We start from the raw sequence: 16,149 nt of genomic DNA, 5'->3' as shown, positions 1-16,149 counted from the left end.
AAAAATCATTCTTCAGTAAAGTATAGTTCCATCTATATTTACAGTGTTTGGTGAGTTGAATGTGCAGAAAGACATTCATAAAAAAACAAAAATTGCATTTTGTTTTCATTTATAATATAAAAGACATTGGTGCCTTTTAATTAGTATTTATTGTATTTTAAAAGGAACACAAACTGTTTTAAAAGTTTGATTCGACGTTTATTGCCTAAATAAGTTATCAAGTAGTAAGATTTATGTATGAACAAATTTTTTTAGAACAGTATGAATAATAAATTGATTTTTTTTTCTCTCTCTATTATTGGAAAGTGTGTTCCTAGTGGCCAAACTTTCAGAATTGATGGACTCGTGCGGATCACATCGCTGGATCACGGATGCGTCGTGGCGGCAGGCCGCCCTCCTCCGGGACTCTGGTTTGGCGGCTGTCGCTCGGACAGCAGTCCGGCCGCGGCGCGCGGCGTCCCGGGAGGAGGACGCTCCGGATCCGGGCCGCGGCGCGCAGCCTGCTTTCTTATGCTAATGCAGGTCTGACATCAGCAGTGAGATCAAAGCGGGGCAGGGGTATTTCAGAGCAGTCTGCCCCCACTCAGGCTCACTCACTCACTCTCCTCCACCCTGTCACACACTCACACACACACACTCTCACTCCCTCCCTCCCTCACACTCGGACCCGCACCATGCGTACCTGTCCGGAGCTATTCTGCCACCCCGTGCTGGATTTTACCAATAAGGCGTCAGGCTGATCCGTGTCTAAGGATATTCCGACCTCCCTGAGATTCCCCTCGTTTCTCTCCGCGGCCGGCTGAAGGGAGGAGGCTGAGCGGCAGAAGGTGAGGCGCTGCGCCGGCCGGACGCCGCGGTCCCGGTGTGCGTAAAAGAGGAGACCGGACCGAATGGCTGCTTTGTTCGGAGGATCTGCGCTGGGAGAAGTGTGTGAGCTTGGCTTTTTGGAGCCAAGACCAAGAGTTTAGAAAAGATCCCGAGGCTAATTTGAGGGAATATAAATTAATAACTCTGTTTGGTTTTTTTTTTTTTTAGTTTTAATTTAAATATCTCAACTTCAGCGTGCGTCTGGGCGCGTTAAATGTTTCAGAATTGCTTTTACAAACTAAAAGTGAACGGTTTGCAGAACTTTTAACATTAGTTGCATGATTATCATAAAATTTTTCTGTTCTCCTCCAACTGCATCCGTCTCCAGGCGCGGAAACAGTTTTACCGCATGTGTGTGAGCGCGCGCTCTCTCTCTCGTGTGCATGTGTGTGCGTGCATACTGTCGAGCGCGCGCGTGTGTGTAGCTATTAGCCTTTATCTGCAAACAGGGGGGGCTGCCATTAGGACCACTTTACCCAAAAGTAAACGTTCGTGGTAAATCTGTTAAACGCGCAGATATGGTGCGTAAAGTCCCGAAAGAGGCGGCTCGGGAAGTTTCTTGTTTTCCATTGATAATAAACAATAGAGTGATTGTTTTGGGGATTTTAGAGTGAGTGTGATAAAATACCTTTAATGCACGACGGGCTTTGGCTGGCTCGTTGGGGGAAAAGGGTTAGAATCGGAGATTTTCCCACCTTTCGTTTTTGCGCGCAGCCCGTTATCAGCAGCTACCTGCGGCGTTAACGCTGCTTTCAGCCTTCAAAGAGGCTCCTTATCAGCCCTTATCTGATCCAAATGCTCCCGATGCTGCTGCTGCTGCTGCTGTCCAAATCAGCCCTCTCCGGCTGATGGGGACCTATCTCTCCCTCTCTCTCTCGGATTCTTGACATTTTTACGCAGAGGGTTCGCTGCTGGGTGACACCGAAACCGAATTAGCGGGACTAAAATATCCGTGTAAATACTGTCCGATGGCGTTTGATCGAGCGGAAACAGGCCCCCCTTGTCCCGCGGTTGACCCAAAGTTCAGTGGATTGTGACCTAAATAAATCTGTTCAGAATGTGACATCAGACCTGGAGGCTGGGACATCGGATCAACTGAATGAAATCACCCTAAACTCGTTAAATTGTGTTCTGACTCTCACCATGTGAGCGGATTGAGAGCGTTTCTTTTTGTCTTCAAGGTTTCACTGCCGTCTCTTTTGTTTCTGGAGAGTTTGCTTGCCTGTTTGGGGCAGAAGTGCTGGGTTACTGTGGATTAACTCTGTGTGTTTGAACTCTCCCAACCTTGTTTTTTTCTGTAAAGATTATTTCTCCAAAAGCTCACTTGTGTTTATGCTTGTCATGTAAGACCTGTGAGATCATTACCGGCTTAAAGTCAAAACTTTCTGTCTTTGCTTTGTGAAGTTTGTTTCTCCAAATGTCTGAATGTTGTAAAGTTTCGGGTCCTCACAAAAACGTTCCCATGCCTCTGTGAAAAGAGGTTTTAAATCTGAAGGTGCTGTCGGTGGCCCACCTCGCTCACACTGCTCTCTGATTTATCGCAGGATTTAGCAAAAGGAGGCCGTGCCATGAGAGCTGACCTCTGAGTCGCGGTGGAGAAGCCCGGCGGCCCTCTTTTGTGTTCGTGTCCTGTTTGAGCGGCCCGCTGTCCAGCCATGAGGAGCAGCTCTCATGCCCTGCCTCTCGGCGTGCTCGCGGCTCTGCTGCTGTCCCAGCTCTGCTCCGGCATCAAGTGGCTGTAAGTATCCTCCCAACGCCGCCTTCGCTTTGCTTTGACTCAAGGACACTGGATTCTAGTCTGTTTTTGTTGAACTGAACATCCTGAGACGGGCCCCAACCTTTCCTGCGCCGCTCATGACCGAAGTAAGACGCCGTGCACGGCGTGGATTCGTCGACACGATGAGCTTTCAGCTGAAACGTCGAGTTCTTTGCGCTTCTTAAGGTCCCGGAGTGAACCGAGTTCCTGCTGTGTGACGTAAAGAAGAAATGGAAAATGAAATGGAGATGAGTCGGCGTCACGGCGTCGCAGACGATTGCCACCCGCTTGCCCTCTCTCTCCCTCTCTCTCTCTGTGTTCTAGCCTCAGATCATGAAAATAGACACAAACTGTTGATGGCCGCTGTGTTTTTATGGTGCGGCGAAGCCAAACAATCGATTTCGCCATAATTTCGGAAAGTTTGTAAATTTCCCTGGTTGCTATTTTTTTGGAATTTGTTTTTGCTTCAGTCAGAAGTTTGGTGTAAACCTTTCAAGGCTTCCCTCACAATCAGCTGCAGCATCAGTTCATCGGTCAGTATTATCCGGACGGGTTTGGTTGTTACGGAGGGAGCGCTGGAGCCGGGATGGCATGGGCCACAGCGGAGAGCGGAGCAATGCAAAACAGATGCGCCTGTAAACACCTGCGAGTGCCGGGTTACCAGCCAGAGCCGAGTCGCAGCTTATCGCCGGGCACGGGGCGCCGGGCCCCTCGGCCCCCCGGCCCCCCCTAATGCGAACCAGGCCGGGGTGCGGGCGGCGCTGCCCGGTTCTCACGAACTCAGAAGGCAGAGATCAGAGCGAACCTGCTCCGCCTGTGGTTTCTCTATTAAGTTCATCCCCAATAAGTTAATAGTTTAAATCAAACACATGATTCATGTCAAGCCGGGCCACGGAGGGCAACGCTTCCTGTGGGGGAAAACTCAAAACGTGGAGGATCCTCGCCGTTTTTCATCCCGGGGATGTGGATGGACCTGAATTTAGAGGAGCTTTTGGATTTTTTTTTTTTTTTTTTGGCAACTCTTCTGGCCTCCTCTTTGCTTTTGCAAAAGAAAAGTCCCGTGCCAAGAACGTGTCACTTGTATTTTATGAATCCGCAGCTGCCTTTCCTTTGGGATTTTCTCTGTGATAAGATGATTCTTTGCTCCAGCACATGCCAGAATATTTCCCTGCCTGAAGCATTATCTGTTGCTTTTTCTTTCTACTCTTTGTAAAAAATATAAAAAGCCTTGAAATATGTGTTCAGAAGAATGGCTCACACCCATCGTCAAATCAAACTCACATCATGATTCCTCAGTCTTGTAAATGTGATAATTATAAGACATAAAAATATAAAACACAGGATGAAACAATCAGAGGTTTTTTTAATGCATTATTGTTGCATGCTCTTCACGAGCTCAGCTGGTACAGCAAGTCGTAAATCCCACATCCTGCCCTTCTTTGTGTGTCTGCAGGCAAGACTTGAGTCCAGGTTGTTCTCAGTCCTCTGTCCATGACTGTTCTGATTGACGGTTCTGTCTTTTCCTCCCTCTAGAGCGCTATCACACACTCCTGCCTCGATATACGTCAACCAGACCCAGCACTGCAAGATGCTTCCCGGCATGGTGTCCTCCCAGGCCAGCTGTGCCGCAGCAACCTGGAGCTGATGCAGACCATCATCCAGGCCGCCGGGAGGTCAAGAAAGACGTGTCAGAAGACGTTCGGCGACATGCGCTGGAACTGCTCGTCCATCGACATCCCCCCCGACGCCCACCAAGTATCGGCCAGACCTCGACCGAGGTACGAACGGGCATATAAGGTGCTGAAATGCTCGCAGATGTGATTGTCGTTGGTCGTCTTTGACGTTCCAAACCCTCACTGTCCGTACAAGTGAGCTACTTATCTTCTGTCTTTAGGAACAATAATGAACAAAACTGTTTCAGCACAAAAACATTTCAAAATCAAGTAAATTCAAACAACAAGTGCAGAGAGTTGCAGTTTTTTGGAGACAATAGTTGCCAACCTGGAGCCCAGAATCCACTTGAAGGGGTGCCAGTGTTTCCAGAAGGGGCCTGAAGCTTTGCGTGTTCCGACGATGTCAGAATCAGATTGCAAATTTCAAAGAAAACCTTCAAAAACTCTTTAGGAATCTAAAGCAGATGAAGCTTTGTGCTGTTGTGTGATATGAGAGTTAGTGGCGTCTCACGAGGGCATCCAGAAAAAAAATCAATGTTCTTTTCACCATCTCCTATTTGTTTTGGTCCTTTCCCACTTGCCTCAAGAAATCCACTTTATTCTGTATGTGAAGGGATACATGAGTCCATGTGTGAGGACCAGATTTTAGCTCCTTACTCCTCAAGCCTTGATCGTTTTCAGTGGTTCGTCTCGCAGGTTTCTCGATGGGTAATATGCAACCATCCTCGTTTTCACCTGTAACGGTTCACAAATAAAAATGCAGGAGGCCTCAGCAGCAAAGAGGTGCACACCTCGTCCCCAGTTTATATGAAAAGCAAAGAAGTTGAATCAAATCTTTCATTGATAACTTCTGGTTTTAAGAGGACCTGCTGCCTCATTTCCACTTTTTTCACTGCTGCTAAATTCTTCCTTCATATTTTCCCAGAGACTGAAAGTGTCATTATTATGAAGTTTCCACCTCTCGCCACAACATGTCATCTAATAATCGGTGTGTTTCTGAACTCTTTTCCTCCACAATGCGACTGTTGTCGTCCCAGTTTGCTGCTTCTCTGGCTCAGTCAGACTGTGAATCAGCTGAAGACGGCTGCAGGGTTGAGCAGAGGGGTTGTTGGGATTGGGGGAGGGTGGATTGCAGTGGTATCCCTCTAAAAAAAAAAAAAAAAGAAAAAGAAAAGACAGACATGGCTACCATTTACCAAATGAACATTCGGGCCTGAACAGGAAATGGCTCATCTCTGTCCGGGGATGTCTTTGATCTAAGCGGCCCACGGTCAGACATAAGTTCTTCTCTTACTTCCAAATGCTCCCCGGCCTTTAACATGTGTGCTTTCCGTGTACGCACATCGCCTCCAATTACATCAGTGCTCGGTCTGCACGGGCGCAGATATTCGATAGATACATTTTGTGTGCTTTGGTTTGTTCTTTTGCTGAAGCAGAAGCAGAAGTAGACATGAAAATAGACGGGCAGCTGAGGGGCTGATTATGTAACAGAAATAGTTTCAGATCTCCAAAGGTTTTTCTCTCTTTTTAATCCCTTTGAATCATTAGATAAGCCTCTTCGCCCATCACTGGAATCCACTTCAACCAGTGAAAAAAGAGCAGCAGTCTGGATCGAGGACCGTCATAAACAATCAGCAGGGAAGGAAAATTAAAGGGCTTCCATGGTTTTTTCACTCCTTGGCATTGTTTTGGCAGATTGAAGGTCTTTGTCTTAAACAGGCTTTCAGCAGAAAACTAAACACTGCAAAAATTAAGATAGTGGAAAAATAATAATGATCATAATTCCTGCAATGAATTCCAAATGTCAATCAGCTTTTAGAAGGTTTCAATGAGGAATGAATTAGGAAGCAGATGAGAACGAAATGATTTGATGATGTGACTGAAGAGTGTGTCTGCAAAATGAATCTGAACAAATCAAAGAAAAAAAACCCAAAAAGTAAACAGAGTTCAGCTCATTCATACTGTTACTGATGAGTGACTTATTAGCCAGATGTTTATCTTAATCGCCCTGTGGCAGCTCAGCCAAACCTCTTTAACAACGTGCTGCTGGAATTCTAGACCGATCAGACCTCGAGATCTCTGGAGGTGAGCTCTGCTCTCTGAAACCCTTTAACATCGTCTCAAAGAAAAAAATGTTTCTTACTTCCACTAATTAAAAATGATGCATCCTTGAAAATATAGACAGACTCCTGCTTTTAAACAGGCCAGGACTTCAGATTTGGAACTGAAAAAGTAGAGACGAATTTTTTCAAACGAGTTCCCAAATCGTAAAACTAGACTGAGGGACTTTGGACTGTTTTAAACCACCTGGGTTCATCAAAAAGCGCCTGGACCTCTGTAAACAGATCGAGACCCTTGCTTGCTTCCTTAAAATATCCCACCCACAGACAGGTGCACTGATTGAAGAGATAATCATAACGTTATGTTGCTACTGAGCGATGTGGTGTATTTAATCGTCGGGTTTCTTCTCGTCTGTTTCCATCAGGCACACGAGAGGCAGCTTTCGTCTACGCTCTGTCTGCGGCCACCATCAGCCACACCATCGCGCGGGCGTGCACCACCGGCGATCCTGCGCCTCTGCTCGTGCGGTCCAATCCCCGCCGAGATCCCCGAGCCCGGCTACCCGCTGGGGCGGCTGCGCCGACAACCTGCACTACGGGCTGATTATGGGCTCCAAGTTCAACGACGCTCCCATGAAGATGAAGCGGTCGGGCTCCCACGCCAACAAGCTGATGCACCTACACAACAGCGAAGTCGGGAGACAAGTAAGACCTGTAGTGTTTTCTGATGATGAAATATAAAGAAAAAAACGCTGACAGAGGAGGTCTTGTTTACCAAACCCACGTCAGAGCTGGTTTATCTCCCCCTCTGGTGTCATGTAGGTATTAAGAGAGGCACTGGTGAAGAAGTGTAAATGCCACGGCGTGTCTGGATCCTGCTCCATAAGGACCTGCTGGAGGGGACTGCAGGACCTGAGAGAGATCGCCATGGACCTGAAGACCAAGTATCTGTCCGCCACCAAGGGTGGTGCACCGGCCCATGGGGACGCGCAAGCAGCTGGTACCCAAAGGACATCGACATCCGGCCGGTGAGGGAGAACGAGCTGGTCTACCTGCAGAGCTCCTCGGACTTCTGCTCCAAGAACGACAAGCAGGGGTCCGTCGGCACCCAGGACGGTGAGACTTCCTCCCCCCGGCCGCTGCTGCCGCGTGCGACGGGGGATGGCGGCGACTTGCTGTGAACCCTGATGGTTAGCGGTGCATTTGTCAGCGTGAGTCCACGTGAATGCAGACAAGAGGAAATGATCCCGAGCGTCCACTCATCCAGGATGTTGACTCAGCCGGAGGCGTTGTCCTGCGTGCAGGCTGGGTTTACTCTGCAGGGCCGGCTGATAACAGACGGTGGCCCTCAGAGGGCCTCATCTGCGGCCATTTGTCTGTGGCCACTGGAGTCCTTACCCCGCTATCTGTAACTAGAATAAATGCAGTTATTCTTGGGACTGAGTGCTCTCAAGCTGATATTGATTTGAGAGGGACTCACAGACAGGAAGTAGTAGATGGTCTCTGAAAGATAAAAGCTTATTTAGACCACTTGGCACAAGTGCTTTGATTGACAGGGTGCAGCTCTGCAGGAAATTAGCAGGTGGCAAGAAGCCAGTGTGACAGAGATCCCCCTCAGCTCTATGTGGGAAGTAATAGAAGTATAAACCCTTCCGCCACTTTGCACTCTGTACATTTTCAAAATAGAATTGTTCCAAGATGGTCACATGTAAAGATAATCCATTCTGTCATTTCATCAATGACACAGTAAAAAATATGAAAACCATGGATGAGATTTAACCAGGTGGATGATTAGGTGGACATGTCCACGGAGAAAAAAGCCTCTAAAGCTTCTATTACAATAATGTCAGTAATGGGGGGCGAGCATCAACATAAAAATAACCAGGAATCCCACTGACTTGTCTTTTGAAGGTTTAAATTTGTTGAAGACAGAAAAAGTTTGAGGAAAGTTTTTTTCTTCTTCATAAAAATTCTTTCTGCCTTCAAACATTGACTTCAGTTTACAAAAAAAATGTTGTTTTTTTAATATATATTAGTGTTTATCTTTGTTAAGCATGTGAAGTAGTAATAAATCTATTGTCTGAGGCCTCGTTAACGATTCAAGTGAAAACGCACGTTTCCGTGTTGTTGTTTCAGGAGTTTCTTGGCATTAACTCCACTGATCCCACATTTTTAAAACTATTTGACAGAAACACTGAAAAAATGTAGTTAGCATGCTAGGCCATGAGTTGGCGCTGTCGGTGGTTTTGTAATGATCCACACACACACCACACAGAACACACACACTGTAAACCTTAATAATGGGAGAACGCGGACAGACGCCCAAGTTGGACTGTTTGTTACGGTTGACTGTTCAACTCTAAACTACCAAGTCCGGAGAATCTGGACTGGAACCAGGACCAGGAGAATCTGGGCCGGGAGTCACGACACTCTGGAGGAAAACCTTGTTATAGTTCGTCTACGGAGCATGTGCAGAAGAACTGTCGACTCGGCCCACGGAGCACAGCGGGGTTTTAGAAAAGTTACGTTTCCCCCTGTTTCATGGAGACAGAGTTGGAGCGTTTTTTGAAAACTTTCCACCTTGGGAGCTTTCTTCTTCAGCACCGCTCCTGCACGGATAATTGGGTTATACATTATATTCCGGCAGTCAAATCTCGAAGCATTTGAATCGGGCCGACTGGACCCTGGTCACGTGTCTTTATCCGATCGGCTTCATCAGTTTCGTGCTGCTTGCTTCGATCAGGCGTGGCTGGTCTCACGTCCCATATGGATCAGCGACGACACGTCAGCCAGACCGTTTGAAGAAGGTCCGGTTGGCCTGATTCAGCTGCTCCGAGATTGCCTCCTTCAGATGAGATCATGCACAGACATGAGACACACTTTGAATTTCAACTCAGACAGTGGAAGCACTGAGACAACAATTTGCTAACATATAGAATGTAATCATACATTCATTTCCTTTACTGTCTGAGCAAACAGGAGTTGTACTTTTCTGCCTCTGTCGTTATTTAGTTTCACCATTTAGGGAAATAGTGTTGCAGAGGAAGAGGTCAGGCTTAATATCTTGTTGGAAATGCTTGTTATGAGTGGATCATTTTGACGACGGCAGCAGGTGTTTGCTTAGAAATCTCTTAATCTCGAATAATTTAAAGGGCATTAACTCCGCTGATCCCCACGTTAGCTTGTTTAGCCAGACATGCCTCACTGTGCGCGTAGTGTTTGCTGCTGCTGCGATCTGAAGTCGCGCCAGGATATAATCGCACCGTGTGAGCCGGCCGGGATTTTTTAAAAAAAGGACCACTAAAAAGCACATGATGCTGTCCGTATGAATTCCATGCATCATAGGAAGGGTCATGTGCCACTCAGACTGGTGCCCCGGGTGCAGATAAGCGGAAGACGTGATTGGGGACGCTCGCCGGTGTGCCGCTTGTGTAACTTTCAGGGCCGATAACGCAGCAGCCGCACAGTCTGCGGCGTTGGGGCTTCTGCCAAATCACGAGGCGCCCGCTCTGCTGTTGACCTGATATGAATGTGTGACGCTGGTGTTTGTGTTCGAGTGATGGTGAGAGCACACTCGCGTGGATGCTGGTTGTTGTCATAGGAGTCTAGACTGATGGTATCCTGATGAGAGCCGGTTCACTGGTACGCCGCGGTGAGGCTCACACTGAGCATTAAAGTTTAATTATCAATAAAAAACAGGGTGATTACTGTGTTTCTCCAAGCTTACCATAACACAGTCTGGCATCAACCAGAGTTGGCAACAGTCTCCCAGATCATGGGCTTGTGTGGAACATGGGTTTGTTCTGGGTCAGAAAAAACATGGCTGGAGCGCCAGATATTTTTCTGTCTTCCAGGAGGACTGAATCTAAGATGTGGTCCCAGTTAAGGGATGCTGGTTACGTATCCGCAGAAGAATGAGCCTCCAGTGCTTCGAATCAAGGTAGTTGTAATCAAAATGAGACTGGAGGATACAGAGACTAACACAGATATGGACAATCACACACACACACTCACATTCACATCCAACCAGTAATATAGAGTCACGTTTTTGGGACCAGATTCCCCCTCAAAGAAGGTCTCAAGCAAAGACTCAAACCAGGGATTTCTCACTGTGAGGTGAGAGTGCTAACCACTACACCACCGTACACCCTGGATTATTAAATCATTTGATTAGATGTGTTCAGCCTGTGGTAGTTTACTCGCTCTGCGATCATAAGAATGTGGTTATTGTGAGTGTGAAGCATTTTGATCTAAGAATTGAAAAAAATTTGAAAAAAACTTATGTGCATTTTCTGTACCAATAAAGCACAAACTATGTTAGATTATAATAAATGATCAGTGTAGTGTCCAGTTCCCAGTCCGTCGTCCAAATCAGTGTTTTCTAGAAGCACTTTATGTAGCTCTACAATACTCCAGGATTTCACATTATCCAACTTTTTACACAGTTTTGTCTTGAGATAACTCTGGAGTCACGTCGACACATTCAGCTGCTTTCACAGGTCTGGGAGGAACCGAGACTCGTTTTCATGAGCGTCAAAGGACCTGATCGATTTAAGGTTTTAATCAATAAATCCATGTCAATCCTGATATAGACTTCAAACACATGTAGAAGCTGATGGACTAACTGTGTCTGACAAATATAAAACATATTCAAAATACTGTGAGTTTGTGCTTAAACGTTTTGTTTCATTTGACAAGGCCTCAGAGAAATTGGGTTTTTCATGAATGTGTCTGTATTTAACGTATTAGGAGATTTTTTCATTGTTGTTCCATCTCCGCCTGTGTTCATGGCGGAACACTGCGAACTTTTTCCGGTTTCTCATTTAAACACTTTACCCTGAGGACGATTCAGAGGTCACAGCGGAGAGATTAACAGCAGCTGGCGCTTATGATAACCCAAACTGAAGGCAGACTGAACCGGAACGTCTGCAGAAAGACTTGAACCTTTACTTTTACTGGTCTTGTCAAAGTGTCCGTGCTGCACCGGCCCTGCTCACATCCCGGCCTCCTCTCTGCGACCATCAGCGCTGTTTTAACGCTGACCCGACTTCTGTTTCCGTTGTCGGCTCTGACCTTTACGCCACACCTGAGAGCAGCTGCGGTTCTTCGTCATTATGTCTGGCTAACAGGAGAATCTGGGGCACAGGGGCGGTGGCGGTAAGGGGGGGGGGTGTTGAATTTTCACTCCCCTAATGGATAAATTGTGATCCTGGGATCTAAAGTGTGTCACTTCCTTGGAAAGCGCCAGTGTTTAGGTCTTAAATTAATTTACAGGGCCTCTCCAGCAGATGTGACCTGCTGAATGCGCAGCGCCGTCCTCCTGCTCGGGAGTGAAATAACCAGATCTCGCTCTTGACAAAACATAAGCGTGTGGGGGTTTCGCTCCGCTCGCCAGCTCCCACCGATGTAATAAACCTGTCTCACATTCTCAATGACTCCTGTCGCTGCTCCGCCTCCTCCGACTCCCTCTCCCTCTCTCTCTCTCTCTCTCACCCTGCTGGTCATTAACACTCTGCCATCATAAAACAAAGCAATCATGTGGCGAGGGCAGCTACAGAGTGGGAGGGGAGGCCTGTGTATTCACTGTGATTTATGACGGGGGCTATTCTCCGCTCATTCAAGCTCCCGCAATGAGAGGCTCCGCCGCGCACAGACAAGCAAACAAAAAGAAAATGGAAGAGAAAAATGTTTGTGAGAAGAAGTGCACAAAGGGTTCGAGCGCGCAGGTCGGTCAAAGCCCCCTTTTTAAAGGACCTTTGTGGACTGGTGACGGCCTGCGAGGCTGTGCAAAGCGTTTGAGGAGCGAAGCCGTAAATTTAGGTGTCAGGAGACGGCCAGCAAACCGGAGACGAGTTTGCTTTTCGGCGCAGCGTTCAGTTTGAGGTTCTCGTTTCTTCTCGGTCAGGATTAACCGGTGTTTTGCTGCTTTCTTTTTTCAGGCAGTGCAACAGAACCTCGCTGGGCAGCGACAGCTGCGACCTGATGTGCTGCGGCCGCGGCTACAACCCCTACACCGAGAAGCTGGTGGAGCGCTGCCACTGCAAGTACCACTGGTGCTGCTACGTCACCTGCAAGAAGTGCGAGAGGATCGTGGAGCGATACGTCTGCAAATGAGCCCCGGCGCCGCCCGCCACCCGCCGCCCGCCGCCCTCCACCTTCAGCACCCGGCCACCCCGAGGCTCCACAGATTAACCAAAGCACTACCAGAAGGCTTCCTGTCGTCTTAAGCATGCGTATCTCATCCAGAAGTGGTCTATACTTGTGTCACTATCATTTTTTGTATCACGGACTTCTGGTTTTTTTTTTCCTTCCCGGACGTGGAGAGCGTGGCACCGCCGCCATGTCATGTGAAGACCGCCGTCCTCCTGGGTATTTCCTTGTTCTTGGTAATGATTATAATTCCCCCCCCCCCCCCCCCCCCCCCCCCCCCCCCCCCCCCCCCCCCCCCCCCCCACAGAGGGATGCTGAAAGTCTATCTTATTATATCTAATAAAAGAAATAATATTGGACTCTGTGCTGGAGGAGGGGGATTTTTCTTTCCTCCTGACTAGACAAAGACTTACGTTTGGCTTCACTCCACAGAAATCAAAGGGTTCCCATGGAGCCACTTCTATTTTTTATCATTTTAGGTACTATTAAAATGTTTTTTCCTCGTCAGCGAATGGACCGCAGAGGAAAAAGGAACACAAAGGGAAACTTCCAAGTGCTTTTCGATCAAGGAACATGTTTTTTTGTTTTTTTTTTTCTCTTTGGCTGGTTGGTTTTGGACTCTCAGAGCGGGACGCGCCTGCAGCCCTGTGGATGGAGACCAGAGATTTTTACAGACTTCTTGTGAAAACGGTGCATTATCTCCTTCTTCGGTTCAGAAATATAGTCTATTTTTCAGAGCGTATGAGCTGAACTCATGGATTTTGTAAACCACTTTTGTGTGGATGTACATACTGTTATTTTGTATACTGAAATAAAGAAAGAGTATTTTAAAATAATTAAACAATCCTTACCATCATCTTTACATGGTTGCGGCATGTTTTTCTGAGACATTAACGTTGCGTTTTTGGTTTGTACTACAACGATGCTGGCAGACACTTAAAACACAACTTTCATTGAGATATCCAGAGTCTGTCCGTGTAAATGTGCGGTTTCTGCCATTATTAATGTTTATGGTGTATCGAAACTCTGTTTCATGACAAAAACACCTAACAGCGCCATCTTGTGGCCCGTCATGCTGTCTCAACGGGTGTGGTTTTCAAAACGTCGCCGTGTAAACAAAAGCCCGATGAGTTTTCAGTTGGAATGTTGTCGTTTGAACGGGGCCTGAGACGAATTCAGAAACTCCAGCAGCTTTTCAGTGGAACTCACTCCGAGTGCCGTTTAACCGCAGCGTATTTCACTCTGCGATTGTAAATCAGCTCAGTGCAGTAATGAGTTGCAGGGTTCAACCTGACAGCCTATTGGGACCCCCACCCCCCCCCCCCCCCCCCTCCCTTCCCCCCACCCTCTCTCTGAATTACCCCAGCCCTGGGAAAAGTGTTTGTTTGGACATTCCACCTCCTCACAAAGGCCATTGCAAAGGGATTTTTGTCACTCATACCACGGCTTTAACACTCAAACACTCATCTGTCTGAGGCCCAGACCTCCGATGGGCAAACATCAGATTATAAAAAGGAGGGGGGGGGCAAATCTAATTTATTTCCACTGTGCAGACGGGCTGCTGGCCTGGTTGGAGAGGAACAGACCGAGCGCTGTGTACAGGCGAGATGTTGCCCTCTGACCAGCCTTGTGTTGGCTAAAGTGGTTCCCTGATTCTCCACTGGACAGAAATAGCTGTGGACGATGTTGAGTCCACGCTGTGCGCTCACATGATCCGCCGCCGCGCCGACCCGTACGGCCTGCACGCTCACTGGAGCTGCAGCACTTCTTGACCCCGGCCCGCGGACGCACTCCGAAGCTGCCAAAACAAGTCTCCGCAGTCCGGTGAGGGAACGTTATGATCATCACAGCCGTCCTTTTACACCAAATTCACTTTTTACTGCACAGACAGGTTAGAAAGAGCTGATTAGCCACATCCACTGACTGCAGATCCAAAACTAAGACCCTGTTTATGGACCATTTTTGTGTTTTTGTAATGGCACTCCATTTTCAGTGGCTCTGAGCACTGTTGTCGTGTAAACGGACCCCAAAATACACTGAGAGATTCAAGTTGGGCTTAAAAGCCCGGTGCACAAAGCTCTTCAGAAATGAGATCAAAAGTAGTAACTGAGAAGTCGTGTTTTAGTGAAGGCGGCTCCGGCCAGATGAGGTTTGGGGGACGGCGGGGTCTGGAGTGTGCAGGTGAGCGGGGGTCTGCTCCCCCTGCTCACAGTCCTGGCTGTCGACAGCCTCAAGGACTCTTCAGTCGCTGGCATTCCTCAGCGCGGCGTTTGGGAGAGAATAGGTTATGAGTCCACCCTCTGCTGTCAGTCACCGGCTTCACCGGGACAGAAATGTGAAGCCTCACCTGCTGGCTCAGAGCAGAGGTGGCTCAGCAGATTAAAAAGCACTTAAAGTCTTTTCAGGTCGAACCATTTTAAGGACAGAGAAAATATCCCATGGGCAGCTCCTCCAGCAGCTACAAACACGTCTCTCTAGGTGTATTCTTTTTTTTTTCTTTAAAGATAAATACTACTTCAGGAATGCTCAAGTGACAAAAACCAGCATATGGTTGGCAAAGCAACCGTATTCCTGTATAAAAAAGGTTGTTGTTTCTAGAGTTAAAACCTTACTGTTCCTCCTATAGTCAGTTTAATGCAGCCCGGGCTTCGGTTCTGCTCCGTGTGTCTGCTATGTTTCATATTTCAAGGGAGGATTCTGCTTTGTTTCAAACTGCAGAGCTCCGCGCTGAAGTTCTTTGTCTTAGCAGCTGTGCAGCGGCCCTGAGCACATTTCCTAGCGTAGCGTTCGCTCGGTCACCGGCAACGATAACTAGCAAAGGAAACCTTTACGCGAAGCAGTTCTGGATGCTAGTTAGCATTAGCATTAGCATTAGCACTGCTCCAACAGCTGTGAACACGTGGAAAAATTCGACATAATAAACTGTTGAAATAATCTGTTTTTTTTTTCCTTTGAGGAGAAAAACACAAAGTCATATAAACTAATAACATGCAGGCCTTACGGAAAATTTCAAGTTTGTGAGGCTTGCAGATGTCTGGAGACCTTCCTTCTTGGTTCAAACCAAAAGCCTTTTTCTCTTTTCACATGCCGACCTGTCGCAGCTGTTGTTTGGCTTGGTGACTGATGAAGCTGCATTGAGTCCAGGCCGCCGGTGTGAGCGCTCACATCCGGCCCAACACTTGACACGGAGGTTATTCGTGGTTTCGAGAGCAGCTAGCCTCAAGTTGGAGCTAAAAATTCCCCTCAGGAGATTCCTCTGTCTGATAGCGAATCATTGAAGGAACTTTTCACCTTACGTGCTTTTTCAAGAGCACTTTTGATACCGTTCCGGTGATAAAGTAATCTGATAACCTTGGAATTTGGTACGTTTTCTAATAGATGCAATCTGAAGTGCAAATGTTGAGAAATTTTCCTGGAGTCTGTCGCACGCCAGAGAAATCAGGAAAACCTAAGCATGACATTGGAGTAATTTCATCACGCCACTAAAGATTAGATAATTGTTCAGTCAGAAAAGCTGACCCGCTTATCATCAAACCGTGCAAGCATTCAGCTGACCTTCAACTAACCCTTTGAAAAGAAAAAAGAAAAAAAAACACATTTCATGTGAGTGGCTGTATGTTAAATATGAACTTGCTGTGATTTA

General features: G+C 47.3%; 1 protein-coding gene across 1 annotated transcript; it reads left to right on the top strand.

Annotated features, from left to right (window-relative positions):
• The first annotated feature begins 613 nt into the window (after positions 1–613).
• Positions 614–12,584, top strand: LOC115395941 (protein Wnt-11-like). The gene is given in 12 exon segments (XM_030101642.1): positions 614–827; positions 2,412–2,605; positions 4,157–4,236; positions 4,239–4,372; positions 4,374–4,401; positions 6,782–6,864; positions 6,866–6,919; positions 6,921–7,061; positions 7,179–7,319; positions 7,321–7,359; positions 7,361–7,470; positions 12,293–12,584. Coding segments are annotated over 11 exon segments (1,071 nt in total). The 5' UTR covers positions 614–827; positions 2,412–2,522; the 3' UTR covers positions 12,471–12,584.
• Positions 12,585–16,149: the final 3,565 nt, after the last annotated feature.

The sequence above is a fragment of the Salarias fasciatus genome, chromosome 10, assembly GCF_902148845.1.
Source record: "Salarias fasciatus chromosome 10, fSalaFa1.1, whole genome shotgun sequence".
Taxonomy (NCBI): Eukaryota; Metazoa; Chordata; class Actinopteri; order Blenniiformes; family Blenniidae; genus Salarias; species Salarias fasciatus.
Note: the sequence above shows the minus strand (reverse complement) of the source record. Positions and strands in the feature narration are given on the sequence as shown.